The sequence below is a fragment of the Gouania willdenowi genome, chromosome 13 (assembly GCF_900634775.1).
Source record: "Gouania willdenowi chromosome 13, fGouWil2.1, whole genome shotgun sequence".
Classification (NCBI taxonomy): domain Eukaryota; kingdom Metazoa; phylum Chordata; class Actinopteri; order Blenniiformes; family Gobiesocidae; genus Gouania; species Gouania willdenowi.
Genome location: NC_041056.1, coordinates 10,527,016 through 10,547,565, shown reverse-complemented (window position 1 = coordinate 10,547,565; position 20,550 = coordinate 10,527,016). Strand labels below are relative to the sequence as shown.

General features: G+C 37.4%; 1 protein-coding gene across 3 annotated transcripts in view; it reads right to left on the bottom strand.

Moving 5' to 3' along the window:
• Positions 1–1,014: 1,014 nt before the first annotated feature.
• Positions 1,015–20,550, bottom strand: part of nek8 (NIMA-related kinase 8) — a 22,570-nt gene continuing 3,034 nt past the window's right edge. Inside the window, exons 2-16 of one of the 3 annotated variants that reach the window (XM_028464483.1) lie at positions 17,117–17,209; positions 15,303–15,508; positions 13,591–13,823; positions 13,380–13,511; positions 12,118–12,326; positions 11,909–11,988; positions 10,900–11,084; positions 9,429–9,576; positions 8,248–8,324; positions 6,957–7,074; positions 6,680–6,830; positions 5,105–5,268; positions 4,845–4,997; positions 3,437–3,595; positions 1,015–2,058 (exon numbers count right to left, since the gene is read on the bottom strand). In XM_028464483.1, coding sequence (XP_028320284.1) covers positions 2,030–2,058; positions 3,437–3,595; positions 4,845–4,997; positions 5,105–5,268; positions 6,680–6,830; positions 6,957–7,074; positions 8,248–8,324; positions 9,429–9,576; positions 10,900–11,084; positions 11,909–11,988; positions 12,118–12,326; positions 13,380–13,511; positions 13,591–13,823; positions 15,303–15,508; positions 17,117–17,163 — 2,091 coding nt within the window. In that variant the 5' untranslated portion in view covers positions 17,164–17,209 and the 3' untranslated portion in view covers positions 1,015–2,029. Of the gene's footprint in view, positions 2,059–3,436; positions 3,596–4,844; positions 4,998–5,104; positions 5,269–5,406; positions 6,349–6,679; positions 6,831–6,956; positions 7,075–8,247; positions 8,325–9,428; positions 9,577–10,899; positions 11,085–11,908; positions 11,989–12,117; positions 12,327–13,379; positions 13,512–13,590; positions 13,824–15,302; positions 15,509–17,116; positions 17,210–20,550 lie in introns of those variants that run through there. The other 2 variants (XM_028464485.1, XR_003675356.1) reach the window with 2 other exon arrangements.

Genomic DNA, 20,550 nt, shown 5'->3' with positions numbered 1-20,550 from the left:
GTACATACATACAAATGCTAACCGACATATAAAACAAAGAGATATATATATATATATATATATATATATATATATATATATATATATATATATATATATATATAATATAATATAATATTTAGAGAAACACAATAGTAAAAATTTAAATAATGACTTTCTAAGATGCTAAAGAAACAAAATGTAAAAAAAAAAAACTTAATTTCCTGTAAGTTAGAGGAACAATCTGTTTCTATATACAATAACACTGACAACTTCAAAACAGGTCAAAGACAGAAATTGACGTCTCATTTTTTGTATTGAGAAACTTGGTATAAAAAAAGTGTGATCAACATTAGAAAAAAAAATCATCAATCCATCTATTTTCAGACCTGCTTGTTCCTGTTTTTCAGGGTCACAGGGGTTTGCCGGTGCTTATTTCTGGCTCACATTGGGCACAAGGTGGGGGTTCACCCTGGACAGGGCGCCAGTCCATCACAGGTCAACACAGACAGACAACCACATTCACTCATACGGGCAATTTAGAGACTCCATTCAACCTACAGTATCAGTCATGTTTTTGGATTGTGGGAGGAAGCCGATTCTCCTGGTGTTCACAGACACCAGAATCCATCTTGTACTCTTCCCGCCTTTGCCTTTCGAATCCAAACCAAAACGGCTAGAACCAATCATGAGGCAGTGTTGTGGTTTAGGGCGGGATATCCGAGTGTGACGAAGGCAGAAGCGCCGACGCAAAACTGGCACATACACAGTTGCGGGGAGAGGAACTAGCTGGGCTACCGCTATTAGCATAGCTCCAGATCAAAATAGAAACATGTCGACGTAGGAGGATGGTCAACGTGCCCTTAACTCACATACTCGTGTTGCAAAAACGTCAAAAGTCACTCAACGACATAATGACCGTAGCATTACTATCCTAAAAGAAAGTTTTCACCAGCGGAGCCTTGTTGTTGTTGTAGCAGCATCTCTGCGGCGCATGCCGATGACAACATCATCATTTGTTACCGTACGATTGGGTAAAATAAATCATGGTGGACAGGCGCTTCGCCCAATCAGCTTCAAGTATTCTGTTCATGTCCCTGGTTCTGAAAGGATTCACGAGACACAGACCCAGATCGATGTGGAGAACATGCAAACTCCGCCGTATCCCCTTCAGACATGCAACCTGAAGCCAGGACCTTCTTGCTGTGAGGCGGATGTGCTAACCACTACGCCACCTTGCGCCCCTATATTTCATTATTCAAAAAAATAAAAATAATCCATTCCTGACTAAATCATCAGATCATAAACACAAATTGTATGTATTTTATCACAATGGTTTGTGTTTAGAGTGAAGTTGAGTTCATAATCATCCATACTTCTAATGTGCATTAAAAACAACACAGTTTACCGCGTCTGATCTCTTTTTTATGACGTTGAAGGGCCTTTGTTGGTTCCTACACAATGAGCTGTTGACTGTTTTCAAGAGAGGAGAGGAGGCGTGGTTTCAGGCAAGAAACAGGTCGTCATTTTCTGGTTTGAAAGCCTCAGTGTTGGACAACTGATCCAATAAAGCACAAAGTGAACGCTGACAAGGCGATTGTGTTCATTTGTCTAGGTGGCTTCATTCTTGTCTAAGAGCTCAAACCAGTTTGACTTTCCCTGACTTGTCATGGTTTACCTTGCAAACAGTGCACATGAGAAAGGACAATAGTTCACCACATGTGTGCTGCTTAATGACTTCCTGTAATCCAGTTTGAGTATCGGTGTTGCAACATTCGTTCCTTAAGCCGACCTGCTGTGAAACAGAGAGGCTGTGTGTGACAGGTCGCGACCTTTTCTGTACCCTGCTGCAAAAAAAATCAGGGCAGTCCAATGGTCTCATTGATAAAGGGGATTTGATCCTGAAAGGAGAATTAGAGATAAGACGTGGGACGTGGAGGACAATCGAATGAAAGTTTGGAGCTGCAGCTGCACTATGAAAGGAAATCTTTCAAGCAAAGCACAGATGGATCTGTGAGGGGAAGCCGTTTTCTCTGGGTTCAGGACCACATCAACTCCGTACTGACTCCTCAAGCAGGGCTGAAAAACAGACAAATATCAATACAACTGATGTTAGATTATTAGACAATTGGTTCCCAAACTTTCCACAGTGCCGTACCCCCTTCAGACATGCAACCTGAAGCCATGTACCCCCTACTCCTGCACACATAAAAAACACAACAATGTAATGTCATATACAATGTAGCCCTGCAGTGAAATTTCTCACTGAATTTTACCTATCATGTTGAGATATAATATTTAATAATAATAATCTGTAAACACAAAATAAAACATCTTATTCAGAATTATCACTCGATTTATTTATTTTAATTAGCCTAGTGGCATTGACAGTGAGAAACAATCTCTTTTATTTTGGAATAAGTAATCTACCAAACATTTTGTTGATTGAACATATGCCAGTAATACAACATATTCTACACCCTAAAACTGTGAAATATAACTTGCTACAACTTTAATGAGAACCGTGAGGTTGAAAGGATGCACAGAACTACAATGTTTAGCTGAATTTGAGAGAGTCTGAGTCATCAATCATTCTCCACGGAGTCTTTTCTATAATTCGGCCCGCAGCAGAAAGTTAAAATGACAGAGAAAACAGAAATCATTGTGTTAATGAAACTCAACAATATTTGCAGGGGCGCACAGTTTTCCTTGTGCTTATATCGCATGATTGCAGTCATTTTTATTGTTAAACAGTTGAAAAAACTCAAAATTGTTCAAATTAAACAGAAATTGTTCACAAAATCTAGGAAATTCAAAGTGAAGATCCTGTTGGGAGTGATATTTATTTCTTATTGCTTGGATATGGTCGGTATCTTACATATTTTGTAATTTAAGTATATGTAGAAATGCTAGGGGCACAAAAATGTTGATATTACTTGATTTCCCGACTCTGTGACCCACTTGAAATCAAACTGCTCCATATTTTGTCCCTGAACTAAAATTAGTTTGACACCCATGATCTACATCGTTACAGGTTGTAAGAATAAGAAGTGGATCCTTGTTGGGAAAAGATGTAGCAGCTCTAATGTGATGCTCATTACAAGCTGAATACCCTGAATCCCTCACAGTGGTTGGTCTCCATATTAGTGTCACATGGTTTAGGATGGAGGAAACACTCAAACAACCTGTCGGGAGAATTACCTACAACATCTGCTTCTTCATAAAATAAAAAGAGTGATGCAGTTTAATGAAACTAAGAAAATTCAAAGATGATCTTTGGGAATCCTTTAAGTATAACTAAGTCATAATTAAGCTGCTGAAAGCGACCTATTCCTTCCTTGTATCAGATAACTCTTTTCTGAAGTTCAGAAGCGTGGCTCCCATCTACGTAAGTCAAATTTTACTCTCCCACCGCCCCTCAGTGTTTATCAGCACATAGTAATAAGGAAAATATTACGTTTCACAGCCAGCAGAGTGTTGCCATGACAACAAGCCACGGACGTCACAGTGAAAGGATGGCGCTCGTCGAGATGCACCGCCTTTGGTTTCCCAGAATCCTCTTCTTTCCTACCGAGTCGGCCGCGGGCCCCTTTTCCCCACGTGTACACTTCCCCTTCTATAGAGAAAGTAAACACGAGGAAAAAAAGTTGCTGGTCACTGAAAATCAGGGCAAGACACTCAGGAGGTAATAATCCAACACAAATCTTCCCCTGATGGCTCTGCGTCCCCCGCTGTGGCAGCATAATGGCTTGATCTGCAGGATGTTAGAGCTGCACAAAGCCTTTCCTCCCCGGGGAGCCAATCTGTGCCACAATGTGACATTTTACTATTTACTCTTCAAGAATATGAACAAAGAGTAAGCGCAAACAGAACAAAACAGTGGTTTTGCTTGTTTATTGTGTGGTGAGGTTTTTTTTCTAAACCTTTTTCCCCCTCTCAAGCCATGAGTCAAAAAATGATTTCAGAGTGAAACCTTAATCAGATTTTTTTCAGAGTTTGAGTTATAAAACACCTTCCAGGAAATGTTAGATTAAATTATGTCAATGAAATGCCTTCATCATCAAACCGTCCTCCAGCAAAACCACAGGTATCTATGAAATGCTGCTTCTCATCAGAGAATCATTTTTAAATCTAGAACTCCACAGAGTTTGTTAGGAACCAACCCGACATAATTTAGTCAAATTTCCTAATCCGTCAATAATGACCCAAGATCTAAATGAAGAAAGAAAGGGGTTTTTCAGTTTTTGAAACTGATCCAGAATCAGTTTATTGATCCAGACCCCCTCCAAAATTTTCTGGAATCTCTCATGGCGTAAGGTCTGTCTTAGGTTAAAATCTTGTCAAAAGTGCTTTGGACGTAATCCTGCTAACAGACAAACAAATAAATAAATGTCAAATAAATAATTACCTCATTGGCAGAGGTGCTCCATGTTTTTGCTTTTCGTGTTTTTTGATGACCTCTGCCTCCCTGAACTGACCATGCCTCAGAAAACAATAAATGTGGGTATAATGCACCTGAGCTCCGCCTCCGTCCCTGCATTTGGGTCTGCACCTACAGTACACCCGCACATGACACTTCAAAGTTTCCCAAGATGCTTTTGGAACCTACAATGAGATGCTTTTGTTTTTAAAAGGGGATGTTTGACTTTTAGGTTGAAGCCGGTCCCAGGACGAATTTACGTTCCCGCTAGCAATGCATCATGGGGCGGTTGAGAATGACCAGTGTGCCCACCGCGCAGACCTTAAAAACATTCTTTCCATCCTATCTAATGTGAACGCACTACATACTCATTTTGGCGTCAGACTTAGCATGAGTAGTACGTTAGTATGCCATTTGGAAGACAGCCTTTGTTTCCTCCACTTACCAGATCCAATAGCTAAGGTAAAGGCGTCACCACACGCTGCCATGGTGATATTCTGCAAACCTGGCACCAGGTATGGTGCACGGGTGCTCCGACGAGAGCTGCAGCCCATCTGACCGTGCTGGTTGCTGCCGAAGGTGAAACACCGGCCTCTGTCTATCAAAGCAATCACAACTTTTAATAAACATTTTGTTATGATTATTGATGGCACACAGATTAATATCAACAAATGATGACGAAATAATATTTTAAAATGTACCGACCTGTGACAGCAGCAGAATGGGCCGTCCCAATGTTAATGTACACAATCATCTCACTGTTGAGAGGAGCTGACTGGAGAGGCATGTGAGAATGAACTTCTTCCACTTGATTTGAAGGATTCGGTTCTTCTCCATCAATGATTTTGTCCAGGCCAAGCTTGTTGAACCTAAGAACAGTAAAACGACTAAAGTGATGTCTACATTATCCATTTTACAGCTTACAAAACTCTAAATCAGTGGTTCTCAAAATTTTCAGCCGCGACCCCCAAAATAAAGATCCCAGAGACCGGGGACCCCCACTGTACCTGAAGGTGGTTGAACACAGGCATGAACATTGAAGAACAGTCATGTGCAGAGAGGACATCTGGGGGAATAAAGTGGGGAGCTTTTTGGGGATCATCCATAAAGGCAGCAAAATGATGGTCCATTGTTTTATGAATCTGTGATAACCACATTTATTTATTAATCTGAATAATATCCACTGTTATCCAGGAAGTTTATTATTATTTGGTCCATAGTATATAGTCATCTTAATAGAATATGGTTAAAAGTGACCAAAAATGGTGGAAAAGGTGGTGAACAGGAACACTACACAACTGGTAGAGAAAGCACAACAAAGACTCCACAATATCAGCCAGAGACTGCTTGTGTCTTTTTACCGCTCCACCATGGAGAGCATCATTACATACTGCCTCTGTACGTGGTTTGCCTGCTGCACAGTGGCAAACAGGAAAAAACTCCAGAGGCTCACCAAAACACACTGGAGGACCTTAATGGCTCTTACTGTCTCAGAAGAACCAACTTTATCCTGAAGGACTCCTACCACCCGGGCCCTTTCCTGTTTGAGCTGCTGCCGTCGGGCAGACGGTACAGGGCCATCAAAACCAGGACTAAGAGACTGAAAAACAGCTTTGGTCCAACTGCTGTAAGAGCCCCAAATAACATGTCTGTAATATACGTGTAATATACTGATACAACTGATTCTACCTCTGTGTTATATCCATCATGCAATACCCACTGTATATATACACTACAGCTTCTCTGCACCTCATGTACTTACCTTTTTTAAATCTTATGTTTGAGACTGTGCCTATTTAATTTTATTTCATCTTGTCATATTGTGATTTTATTTTAACAAAGTTTTTATATATTTCATATTTTTTATATATATATTTTTTTGTATTTTTGCATTGAATGGCCTGCACCTTACCTTTCGTTGTACTTGTTGCAATGACAATAAAGCGAATCTGAAATGGGATTTTAAAAACCACAGAAATTGGTAAAAAGTTGCAAATTAGAGTGGCCAAAAACGGGCAGAAAAAGAAAGAAAAAGGCTTCAAACTGTCAATATTGGCTTAAAAGTGGCAGAAATTAACAGTGATGCACACGGGCAAGACAAGGTCTAAACAACCCCTGACACACATAACTAGGTTCAGAAACCAGCCTGTGGAAGCTGACATTCCTCATTATTAAGCGTGACTAAAAGCAGCAATGACTCCCATTAAAAGAAAAACACAGCCTGCTCATCCTTAAAACTAAGACAGTCTGTATTTAGTGCTGAGAAAAGTGGATAATTACCTGTTGCTTCCACACGCCACAATGCTCTGCTGAGTACTGATGATCATTGAGCAGTCCACTCCACACACCACCCTTTGGGCCTCAAAGTTTACAGGTAAACACACCTGCTGTGGACAGTTGTGTGTGTCTTGTGTGCCGAGCCCGAGGCGACCTTAGAGACAGAACAATCACAGCTCAGACTCAACTGCTGTAAATCAGGCAAGAACTAAAAAAAAAAGAAAGCGGGGGCCCAGGATAACCTGAGACGGTTGGAAAACGGTGGGTTTAGGGATTATACCGTTGTCTCCTCGTCCCCAGGCAAATACTTCTCGTTCATTGGTCACAACGAGGACGTGGGAAGCACCACACGACACTTGAACCAGCTCATAGCCAAGGAGCGCCTCCACAATCTTTGGCTGCAGGCGGAGACAAAGCCAGACTAATGACACGTCTTTAGGTTTTTTTTTTGTTTTTTTGACAAATGGTTGAAACTAAATATGCATGAAGTCATTTCAAAATCTAATGTCAGTTAAAAAATACCCTAGAAGAATAAAATCAAAAGTTGTGCTTTCTGTAGAAAGGCCCACCTGCATTACAGCAGATAAACATCTAACACAGTGGGTCCAAATCTTTTTTGGCCCGTGTACCCCTTTGCATTTTTGTCCATGTACCCCCTTCATATCATAGTACCCTCTCCATAATTTCATTTGCTTTTCCATTTGTGGAACAGCGGGCTCTCCTAAACCCTTATCTGTGTCTACGACATTGGTTTCCTAAAATTGAATCTACAAATTTAATTTAATTTAATTTTTTTTTTTTTAAACAAATCAAATCAATAGTCAGTTAATACTATGTAAAATGTAGTTAATACTATGTACAATGTAGTTAATACTATGTAAAATGTAGTTAAAATTATTGTCCTATTGTCAGAAGTGAGATAAAATGCCTTCTACAATGTAAAATTATCCTGTTTCAATAACTTACAAGAAAATGCAGTATTTTTGTTGAGCAGTATTACTGTTAGCTGTCCAAAAAAATAGCCTAAAAGGAACAAGGAACATTTCTTGATTATATTTCAATTAATTGTTAAATCTTTTCAAGTACCTCCTGCAATGTGCTCCTGCACCCCTAGGGGTACGCGTACCCCTGTTTGGGAACCACTGACCTAACACTCTCACCGCCACTTTACCACACCTCTGATTGTGCAAACCATTTGTGAAAGCACCAATAGAGGTGGCTCGACATTTCTTTTTGGAAATATTCAAATGAAATGCCAAAATCTTGCCTGATTCCAATATTTTGAATTATCTTGGAGTCAAGTTGTGGTATCTTGTCATTAAACAACATTAGGAATTTGATTATTTTGGTTGATTTTTGTTACAGCTTCAACAGTGTGGGAAAGTCTGTAAAGAGGAAGTTCGAAACATGCAATTAGACATTCCTCTATAACTTCTTTAATTTGAATAGAAAAAGGTTGAAAGATTCTAGTTGAAGTTTGTGAACTGTTTGTATTTTATTGGTTTACTCCTAGTTTTGTGAATCTGCAATTGAACTTGTCCAACTTTAAGTTTTCTCTGGTACAATCATACCTGTGTCACATCATTAAAGTTGCCATGTCCAAGGCAGCCATTACTCCCACTTCCAAATGTCATGATGATCCCCCTGTCTGCAAAAAAAATAAAAATAGTTTGACAGAGCAAAGTGTTGATGAGTGCTAGTGTTTTCAAATCGAAATATAGGAGCAGAATGCAACTGAATTTATTTTGGTGTGTTGGGCATCACAGGGTAATTGGCAGCCATTAGTATATACTGTATATGGGGAACCTTTCATTGTTTGGTAGGTGTTCCACCCGTAAGGGAAAATGGTTTTTGACCGCTGTCAGGTGACAAGTGTTACAAGGTATAATACATGAACTTCAGAAACTTGTGTGAGTGTTAGAAACGTTGGAAAAGTACAATAAACGAACCAGTTGTTCAACTCGACTACGGCAATTCATTCATTCAACACGGTAACATTCAGCATGTCTATTACGTCATTCAGGTAGAACATTTCAGTGACTTAAAGCTTCAGTGGCAACTGTTATCACAGCGGGGCCACAAAAATGTGATTGTCTGATACGAGGGCCATATTATGAACATTCATACCAGTGTTAAGAATAACGACCAATCTGAGCATTAACACAGGAAAGAACAATTGGTTTTTTGTGCATATTTTCAATAATTCTGTGTTTTTATTTGTCATTTTAGGAATTTATGTTGGAATTTTGTGTATTTTATATGAGTCATTATATGGGTTAGTGTTTTCTTGTGTCTTATATTTGCATTTTGTTTATTGTTAATATGTGCCTTTTCATTTTGGGTATTTTTGTGTAATTGTTGCTGTTCTGTGAGTTTAGGTTTTGTTTTGTGTGTCTGATGTCCTTTTGTGTGTATTATGAGTCTTTTTGTGTATTTTTGAAAATTTTCTATTTTTTTTGGTTGTTGTTGCTTTGTATATTTTATATACATGCATATAATATGCATGTATATAAAATACACATTGTGTGTATTTTGCTGTAGTTTTTGGAGTTATTTTGAGTATTATGTTGCGCTTCATATTACTTCCAATTTCTTGAATTACAAGTTTTGGTGGATTTGTCTTAAGTTCAAGTGGTCTCACACTCACATGCTTGTCTCCATGTTTTGTATCCATTTGTGTGTGTGTGAAAGAATGAAAGCAGGGGCTAGGGCAACCCCTAGTGCTCCCTCTGATGGTTCTCCAAAAACAAACCTGTCATGCAGGTGGTGAAGAGATCGCCACAGGACACAGACTTTATAGTGACTCCTGACTGACCCTCGAGGAAGCGAGAAACAAACTGAGACTGCATCTGATCCACAGCACCAGGAAGACTGGTCTCAGTAGATCCCACTGATGGAGCCTGTGATCGGGACAACAACAACAAATTTGACGTAGGAAAAATTAATTATGTAAAAAACATACTCTTTGAAAACACTGAATTTAATGAAGGATTCACTCTATGCTGAGTTGTTACTTTCTGTTTGTTCCTATTTAGCTCAGATTTGAACGTTAAGCATGTGTTTTTGGCACTGATTTGTTCTTTTCATCATTTATCAAAGTGCTCAGTGGAGCCAAAAGCCTTCAAAGTGACATTTGCAAGCAATTACTACAGTAACTGCTGTTATTTCTGTAGTCTGCATTAACAATAAAACAAAGGTGGATCAATGATTTGGATAGAAAAGGTTTTCATTTTAGTTTAAAATGCACTTTTAGGACTTAAACGATGCTCTGGTTATTTGTTGGGTGTTAGGTTGTGTGCCAAACAAAGGCACAGACTGTGGTGAGTGAATGCTTTGATTTTTCCTTAACCTTCCTATTATCCTTGGGGTCAGTTTGACCTCCTTCATTGTTAATCATTCAAAAAACAATAGCTGACTTTATTTTATTTTATTGCTTCATATTTCATGACTTTTCCTAATTTGATAGACACAATTGATTAAGCATAAAATTATCATGATGATATTTTTTTCAATATGCTGCATGCATATTGCATGATTTGTGTTCCTCTGGGGTCAATTTGACCCCAAGCTGTTTTAGCTGTCTGTGTGACCCATGTGTGACTTTGCTGTCAATAAGGTTTTGGAACAGCTCTTTCACAGTGAAAGTGACATAGAAGAGGATGTGTCTCATGAGACATAGGACTTTATAGTCAATATCCCCAAAAATAAAATAAAAATATTACAAAAAAGGAGATTAAATAAGTATATGAAAATGTTTATGAGAGAAAAGTGGGGGTCATCAACATCAACCAATATGGTTCATTCTTTGAGAGTCATGAATGTGCACCCCAATTTAGAAAAGATCTGGATGAAAGATTTTCAAGATACACTAACTCTGTGCAGGAAAGGCCATAACATCACCACAACCTATAGGGTTGAAACTCTTGTGATCATTAATGTTGGATGAAAACTATCAAGATAAATGAATTCTAATTTAAAAGTTTGGCCTGATGGTGGCGCTAGAGAACAGGCCAAGGTTTCATTATCAAGGGGTTATTTATGTATTCAACAAATAAACAAAATGCCTGACACAAAAACTTGGTCAATAATTTTCTGAAAATCGTTTTCTGGAGACAAATATCCCTGGGGTCAGATTGACCCCAAGGATTAAATGTGTTAGTAATATTTGAGGATATTTGGAGGGTTAAATTCTGGCTTCAGAGCTTGTATCATCTCAGCATTACCTCCCATGTAATCAAGCGGCCTGACTTGGTGACTCCCATCCTCTGCGTGCGGCCCAGGGACACCTGAAGAACTTCAGTGTTGAGCATTGGCAGACGAAGCGGCATCGAGATTCCACTTCCCCAAGTGTAGACCGAAGACAGTGGCAGGGAATGCAGCTTAGATGATCCCAGACCAACAGATCCGTCTGCACCAGTGAAACAGACAAGAATTTATAATGTAGGGTGACCATAAGTCCGGTTTTACCGGGACATGTCCTCGTCCCAGGGACCTTGAATGCATCTAGAGGGAAAAACGTTAATATAAAAGACAGTAAGTCCACTAGTATTTGCTCTATCTGAGAAATTCCATCAGTTTCTGAAAGCTAAGGACTTACTCTTTACAGCCAACATGGTGTCATAACGGTAATTTTACTCACACTTGACGGAATCATTAAAGATGCTGCTTTGTTTTGACGAAATCGCCACACAGGAGGAAAAAAGAAAGAGGACCAAAGTTCAAGAGAGAGACATTAAAAGAGACTAAATAACAGTGAATTTAATTGAAATGGTTATTTATTGAAGTGTATATTTAATAATTATTTACTGTTTTGTAAGGCTTGCTTTTTTTGCTATAGTTCAAATGTCAAGGAGACAATGTTTCTCATAGTGTTTCAATAATTGAGAGATTTTAAGAAGGTTTATATGAGATATTTCAAAGACAGATTGTATAAATGCATAATAAAGGTGATTGACTTGAGTCACCACTGATTTGTTTTTTAAAATTGTGTTAAAAAGAGATAAATATTTTTTTTTAAAAAAAACCTTATTGACAATAACAACCTATTTATTTGTTATATTGTATTTTGTCTTTTTTTTTTCTTTGTTACAGTGTATTTAAGAAAACAATGAGTAATTTCAGTACCGGTAAGTGTCTTCTTTTTTGGAAATCAAAATATGATCACCCTAGTGTTGCTTAATAATTAAAATGGCACAAATGAAGTGTCGCATAAAGTTGTGTTTTGAGCTTTACCTCTGGACCTGCTGGTGGGAACTCTTACACCAGGTCTGCCTGGAGGACCGGGGTGCACGGTCGATAATGGCTTCTCGATTCTGAGAGTCAGACACACACTCATGAGGATTTTGTAATGGATGACAAACACAAACTATCAAACAAAACAAAGTAAATTCTAATGACAGATAATATAAATTGACAAAAAAAAAACTCAGATTCAAACCAACCTGCGCATTTTAACGCTGCCCACATCAGTGTAAAGGTTTAACAAAGGCCTGATACATATGGGCAGAGCCATTATTTCATTGAGTTGAGGCCGCTTGGATGGATCCAAGTTGAGCATGTTGAGGATGAGCTGTCTGAGTTCTGGGCTGTAGCGGTCTGAGAGTGGAGCAAATGTGCCGCTCATGATCTTGAGAACGAGAGCAGGTAGGTTCTGGGGAAAAAAAAGAAAAGACTGAAACTACCACCGGTATGTAATCATGTGTAGAAAATCCCAAAATATATACCCAGATGGATATGGGGTTTTCAAAAAATCACACTTGCTGCTTGAGCTTTAACAAAAACACCAGAATGACATCAGTCAAATCTTCTATAATAAGGGTTCACAACCTTGGGGTCAGGACCCCATTTGGGGTGCAAGACACTTAAAGGGGGTTTCAAAATGCCTTCAAGAAACTACAAATATTTTTTCTAACAATTTGAGCCCATTTTTGCTTATTTTTACCCTTTTTCTGCAACTACACTAAACCTGCCATATTCAAACCTATTTTAATCACTTTTTCTTGCCATATTTTTGCTCCTTTTGATGCATTTTTACTCCCTTTTCTGCAATTTTTTTCCCACTTTCAAGAAATGTTCATCACTTATAAACCATTTACACCACTTTTCCCACCCAATATGTTCACCCATTATTATCACTTTTAACCTCTTTTTGCCATATTTCATGCAATTTGTCATGCCCATTATTTGCCAGTTTAAACTAATGGTTCCAATATTGACACTTTGAACCCTTTTTACTACTTTTTCTGTCTGTTTTTTGGCAACTCTAATTTTCCTCCATTATTTATCACTTTTAACCCATTTTATTTCTGATTAAAACAAGGATTTACATCTTTAAGATGAATATACACTGTGGAGCAAATAATAATACACTTCCTTGATAACAGTGGATATTAATCAGATAAATAAATGTGGTTATCACTGATTCATAGAACAATGGACCATCATTTTGCTGACTTTATGGACAGGCCATAAAAAGCTCCTTTATTCCCACTTTTAGATGGCCCTACCTTCACATGACTGTTCTTCAATGTTCATGTCTGTATTCAACCACCTTCAGCTACAGTGGAGGTCCCTGGTCTCAGAAACCTTTATCTTGGTGGCTGCAGGCTAATAAGTTTGAGAATCACTGTCTATAGGACAATCTATAAAAGCTTTTAATTGAAAGAATTCCAGATGTGGGAAGTGTGAGAAATAATCAATTTACCGCTGCCTCAAAAGCTCTTTTTAGGCTTGCAAGCTCGTATAGCACACAGCCCAATGCCCAGATGTCACTTTTCTGGTTGTATGGCTTTCCTTCACACAGCTCAGGAGAAATATAGCAAGGAGTTCCAACGACCTGCCAAAAAACGCACTTATGTCATGAATGCGTGTACAGCTATTATAAACAAATAAAACGCAATGATAAACCAGCTCACTGTGTAGGCTTTGCTTTTGCTGACAAGGATCTTAGAGATTCCAAAGTCTCCAATTTTAACAATCATCTGGTGCTTGTCCAGAAGGATGTTCTGCGTCTTTAGGTCACGGTGCAGGATGAGTTTGTTGTGCACGTGATAGAGAGCCAACAGGAGCTGCACGAAGAAGTGAAGGATGGTGTCTTCATCCAGCAGGGAGTTACAGCGCTTCTGAATGTAGTCAGCCAAAGTACCGCCTGCAAAAGATAGAGAATAAACTAGTATAAATAGTGATGCTTTTCTTTTCTTTTTTTTTTAATTCTGGACTAAGAGTCAGCAATAAAAGACTGATGATGATATAGCAAATTAGGGATGTGCATTGCCATCAATATGACGATACGACACAATTCAGTTTGTATGTCACGATATGATATATCCCGATACTAAACAATACAATATATAGCACGATATCAGTAGTATAAATTTCACATTTACAAGTACAAAATTGTATGAATTTATTTTTATATTATTTATATTTATATATCTATTTTATTTTAAAACTTGTAAGAACAAGTAAATGGTAACTAACTGTAATTCAAGTACCGATATCAAAAGCACGTATAATGTACAGTATATATCAAAAAAGTTTAACTTTTGCTTCAACAAACCATTCTGATTCTAAGTTCTTAAATTATTTTAAAAAGTAACCACATACTGTACATCTATAAAAGTGCCCTGTATGTTTTATGAAAATAAAGTGTTATCAACTTCTAAGCTAAAATGCATTGAGTGAGGAAGTTTAACCAGGTCTGATGTGGTTCACTGACACCTAGTGACCGCATTTACATGCTATGCATATATTTGCACAATTAAATATTTTTTTGTTAAAAAACAGGATTTAATCAATCGACTTAGAAATTTTTTTAGATTGATACGATAATTGTGCAATGAAATACTGCGATATATTGCCGAATCGATGTCTTCTTACACCCTATAGCAAACATATATCCATCTATCCATCCATTTTCAGACCCGCTTGTTCCTGTTTTCCAGGGTCGCGCTGGTCTGCTGGTGCCTATCTGCAGCTAACACTGGGCACTAGGTGGGGGTACACCCTGGACAGGGTGCCAGTCTATTGCAGGGCAACACAGACACAAACAACCATTCACATTCACTACTACGGGCAACTTAGAAACTCCAATCAACCTAACAGTCATGTTTTTGGATTGTGGGAGTAATCAGGAGTAACCAGAGGAAACCCACGCAGCTCAGGGAGAACATGTAAACTGCACAGAGAAAGGACTCCAGAACCCAGGGCTTGCTGTGACGTGGATGTGCTAACCACTAAGCCACCACGCGCCTGCAAATATATATATATGTGTTTGTTAATTAGTGAACCAGTTGGTGTTGAACACGCTGATGAGGCTTTCTGTTAATTAGATGGTGTGGGGTTTATTTTTTCCTCATGCAGTCTGCATGTTAGGAAATCATTATATGAATGTGAATGAATGAACGATGACAGAAGTAAAATTATTGGAGAGGATGATGACATGAAAAGATAACTGCAATTTGAAAATCAACAAAATATGACTGACATAAGACTAAAGCTAAATTAAAATCTAGCATTTAGACTAAAAGTAAAATCAAGTTAGAGTTGTCTGTTAAATACACATTACTAATGATGGTCTACAACTCACAGAGAGAATGTTTCACAATGAGCAATGTTGTTGTTTTACCTGGTGCATATTCCATGGCTATCATGAGGGCCTTGTCCTCCAAAAAGTTCTCGTAGTACTCGATGATATTTGGGTGGTTGAGCAGCTTCAACACCTGACACTCGTTCTGAGCTGCAAGGCGTTCGTCTCGTGACATTTGTTCCACAGGGATCTCCTTCAGGATGACAAAAGCCCCGTCGGTGCGCCTGCGGCACAAGTGAACGATCCTAACAGTCGAGGTGTGAGAAGAAAAGGGAGACAACACGGTTCATTGAAGAAAATCCAATAAGTGAAATTTGCATTCAAATTATAGAAAATAGCGAGCGTAATAGAAAATAAAAGCTTAGCTCACACAAGAAAAGCTAGACTTTAAGTCTTAGTTTATAAGTCATGATGAAAAAATTATACTGAACAAAAAAAATAATTCAATTAAATGTGAAAACACAGTAATATACAGGCATGACAAGGAATATGATTTAGTTTATTAATCCATCAAATCAATTTCTTACCTACTACTGCTCTAAGAAGAGGATTTTAAAACCTAAATAAGTGGTTACTGTAATAGCCGATTAAATTACTTGTTCTCATAAAGAGAAGCAAAGTGACCCAAACAGAATATATCATTTAAATGAAAAGGAAAACACCAATCATACGTAAATAAAGGTTGCAAAATTCTGGGAATGTTTAAAGTTGGAAACATTGGTATTAAAGGTTGTTTATGGGAATAAATTGGATTTTTTTTTTTTTTTAAATGATGGTTACTGTAAATAAAGTTGGAATCATCTTGATCCAAACAACCACATTCCATGCAAGTATACTTGAAAATAGGAAGAAAATGCCATAGCCTATAAGGATTTTAAACAGGACTTTTTTTGGTTGTGTTTAAAGTAGCGTTGTATCATTTTATTTACTTTTCAAACAATGAGTTGGGCAGTTTAGTAATATTTTTTGTGAAAGAAATACTTGGTTAATCAAACAATTCAATCACTGCACTGTTTGTATTTGAAGAGCTGAGATTTTGGTTTATAATGATAATGAGTTGAAATCACATTTTTGATTGTTACGTAAGATCGTATTACTTTCAACAAGTCCTAAAAAAAAAAACAAAACAAGATGCTTACACGACATTACTGTAATAATTGTAAAGTTCTCCTTACAATTAAATCTGTTGAAATGTTGGGCTTTTTATTGTATTATTTTTTTTTACAAGGATGCTAATATCTGTTGTTTGGATATGATGCAGTTATTTGAAAAAACTCCAAAAAAAAAAAAAAAAAATCTAATTATTTCTAATCCCAGTTAATAATTCCCATAAAAGGTTTCTATCTTTGAATATTCCCAATATTCCAGATCTTAAATTTCCATGGAAATTTACTGAAAATTGTCCACTCCATTGAAACCCTTTACAAAAATAAACAAAACTGTGCTAACAAAGTCAATCTAACAAAAAGATAGACAGATAGATAGATAGATAGATAGATAGATAGATAGATAGATAGATAGATAGATAGATAGATAGATAGATAGGTTCCTATCGTTCAACAAACTTACACTACTTTTAAATAAAACACATTTACAAAAAGCAATATACGTCTATATAGCTTTTAGTAACGTTGTGTACCATGTAATGTTTAATCATAAGCTTTTCAAATACAACTAAGTTCCTTAAACTACCTCCTTTAACTCTTTCCCGTTATCTCGTCATATTTTCACAAGAAAGGGCGTTTTTAACTCGAGTTTTTCTCACTTTGCTGGTTCTTGACATGATCACATTTACAAAAAACCCCAAAAAACATGTTAAAGTATAATGAACTACCGTAAAAGTCAAAGTTTACCCAAAAGCTCCTCTTCCAACCACTTTAATTTTCTCGTACTTCTCCATCGCTGCCAAAGCTCTGGCTCCGTCGCCTAGCAACCCTGATCCAGCTCTACGGAAGCCACAAAGGCACAAAAAAGCCGAAGCGAATGACACGTTGTACAGAAAAAAGAGAGGAGTGGCGATGAGCAAGGCGAGGCAGCACTATGTGTTAAACACGTTCTTTACAAAATAAAAGTGAATGTTCGTATGAGTTCGACATTAAATACATTAAGACAGAAAATATCTATCTAAAAAGAAAAGAAAAGAAAAGAAAACACGAGCAGAAAAATAATTGTACAAATTATGTAGAAGAAAGTACTTACCTATTAAAGTAACTAAGCTAAATAATTAGAATGGCATGCATGGTAAAACACTCACATTGAATGCTAACTGAAAACATTTTTATTTTATTTTAAAAAAGACTCATTCTGTGCACCACATTTGTGGATGATACTCTGGGCTTCAATATCTGACCTATATTTACATTATCTATCACTGTATTTTTTTTTTTTTTTAAATACTCCCGCTAATTTAAGAATGAGTTTGCATGTCACAGTGTTTTATTCTCCACCAATTTAATCCGACTTAAACTACTGCTTTTCAGAACTCCCACATGTTTGCAAATCACAAGCATAATTTGCCTGTGAGTACTAGACACTGCACGTGTGGCAAATGTCAGAATTGTTGCTCTTTTCAGCATTTCATTGATGATTCATGTCCTGCTCTTTACATGCTTTGTCTTTCTGAGACATGAAACCTTTCACTATAACATGATTTAGCTGGTAGAAGATTGACCTGACCTTTGACTGTCAGATTTCAGTCTATAAATTAGGGGCGTGCATTGTCATGAATCTGACGATACGATTTGCATGTCACGAAACGATACATCCCGATTCTAAACAATACGATATACATTGAGATAGATCGTGATATCAGTGATTCCAAATTTCACAAGTCGAAAATGATGAAATACAATTTATTTCATGTTTTTTAAACTTGTGAGAACAAGTCAATGGTAACTAACAGTAAATCAAGAACCACTAAAACAAGTGGTATGTTTATCAAACTGTCAAATTCCATTTTTCAAAAAAGTTTAACTCTTGCTTCTACAAGTTTTTTTTTTTTTTTTAAAGAACTAACCACATACATATATAAAAGTGCACAGCATGTTTTATAAAAAATAAAGTGCAATTAACTTCTAAGCTAAAATGCATTGAGGAGTGAGGTAGTTTAACAAGGTCTGATGTGGTTCACTGATATCTAGTGACCGGGAGTTTACATGCTATGCATATGTTAGCGCAATTAATTTATTTTTTTTAACATCCTTGATATAAATACACAAATATTTAGAACTTAACATGCTTACTTTCACAAATACTCTTAATTATAAAATAAACAACAAAAAACTAACAATAGTTTCTTAAGAAACCATGTCTAATTCTATATGAGTGCATAATTGGTGATGGTGGTGTTTTTTTCTTCCTCCAGACCCTTGGTTCCCAAAGTGGGGTACGAGTACCCCAGGGGTACGCAAATTGTCATGGGGGTACGGGAATGCAAATTAAAAACAATGACAATATTGGAAACTAGAATATAAATAGATCAGTTAATGTTAATGCTAATGCTAGGGTAGTGCTAATGCTATTGTTAGGCTAATGCTAGGTGAATGCTAATGCTCAGTTATTGTTATTGCTAAGCTAATGCTAGGTTAATGCTAATGCTATTGCTAGGCTAATCCTAGGTTAATGCTAATGCTAGGCTAATGCTATGTTAATGTTAATGCTAAGTTTATGCTAATGTTAGGCTAATGATATTGCTAGGCTAATGATGTTGCTAGGCTAATTGTAATGCTATGTTAAAGCTAGGTCAATATTAATGCTAGTGCTATGCTAATGTCAATGTTGATGCAAGATTAATGCTATTGCTTGGTTATTGCTAGGCTAATGCAAGATGATGCTAATGCCAATGATAAGCTAATGCAGTACGACACGGGCCAGCACCTGTATCCTCACTTGAATCCTCAAATGCAAATATTCTAGTTATTATTATTATATATTATTGCTAAACAGGATGCGTAAGATTCACTGTATGTAGGACTAAATTGTATATTAAATGACATTATTATGTTTTTAAGTAGGGGGTACATGGATTCAGGTTAAATGTCTGAAGGGGTAGATGACTGTGAAAAGTTTGGGAACCACTGCTCCAGACTCCCTGTGATTATGAAGCGCCTTCCCCTCATCTGAGATCAGCAGGAAGGGTCTGCACAGACTGGGCTTGTCCCCTGGGCTTTGATGGGAATAATAAATGCTTTGTGTTGTGACAAAGCCTGTTCTGTGTGTAGCTGAATTACATACCTGCACTATCATCTTCATTCGGAAATCGTTAATTATCTCCACAAACAGTCATTAACATCAAACTGAGACTTTTCCTATATTTAACAGGGTCCTTGTTATGAGGCCTATGGTGGGGTTGGGGGTGAGTGAATGGATGGGGGGGGGGCTGATTGGTGCTGAGCGGGCTTTGACTAACAATAGTTTGTGCTTTCTCAGGGATATAATATCACATTCAAGGAGCCGAGATGTGTAAACAGCATTCCTCAGACCAGCTTAGTGACATACTTTAGACTTTTGTCAGCAGCAGATCTGACGAATCATGCACTGAACAGACAGTGAAACTGACGCTGTAGGCCAGGCATGAACATGTGCACACATGACCATAAACAGCTAGGGCACATAACAGGAAGCTGTGGGTGTAGGAACAATGTGCGTGTGTGTCATTATCTGACATCTAATGAACAGCACAATGCCACACGTGTCTGTGCGGATGCACAAGAACATGTATAACAATGTTATGATTATCTTTCTATTTCTTTTTTTATCCACACAAGATTATACTGTACATTAGATCCTAGGTTCCCAATATGGGGTACATGAAAAAAAAATCAAAACAGTGTGACAACATTGGAAACTAGATTATAACTAGACCAGCAGTCAGGAGCCATCCACAAATTACACATTGGCCTCTGTAAGACTACCCTCGGTCCTCGCGGTGACATTGTTGATACCACCGCAGGCTTGTGTGAAAGTGCATTTTGAACTTTGACAAACATGAAAACCGAATACAGAGCAATAATTTGCGTGGAGAAAGATTTAGGACTCAGGCTCTTTCTCATGCAGAGTTATCTACATCCTTTCAACCTCACCCTTCTCATTAAAGTTGTAGTGAGTTGTATTTCACAGTTTTAGGGTGATTAATAGGTTGTATTACCAGAATATGTTCAATCAACAAATGTTTGTTAGATGTCGTTTTCCAAAATAAAAGAGATTGTTCCTCACTGAAAAGATCAGTAGGCTGATTTAATAAATAAATTGAGTGATAATTCTGAATAAGATGTTTTCTTGTGTTTAT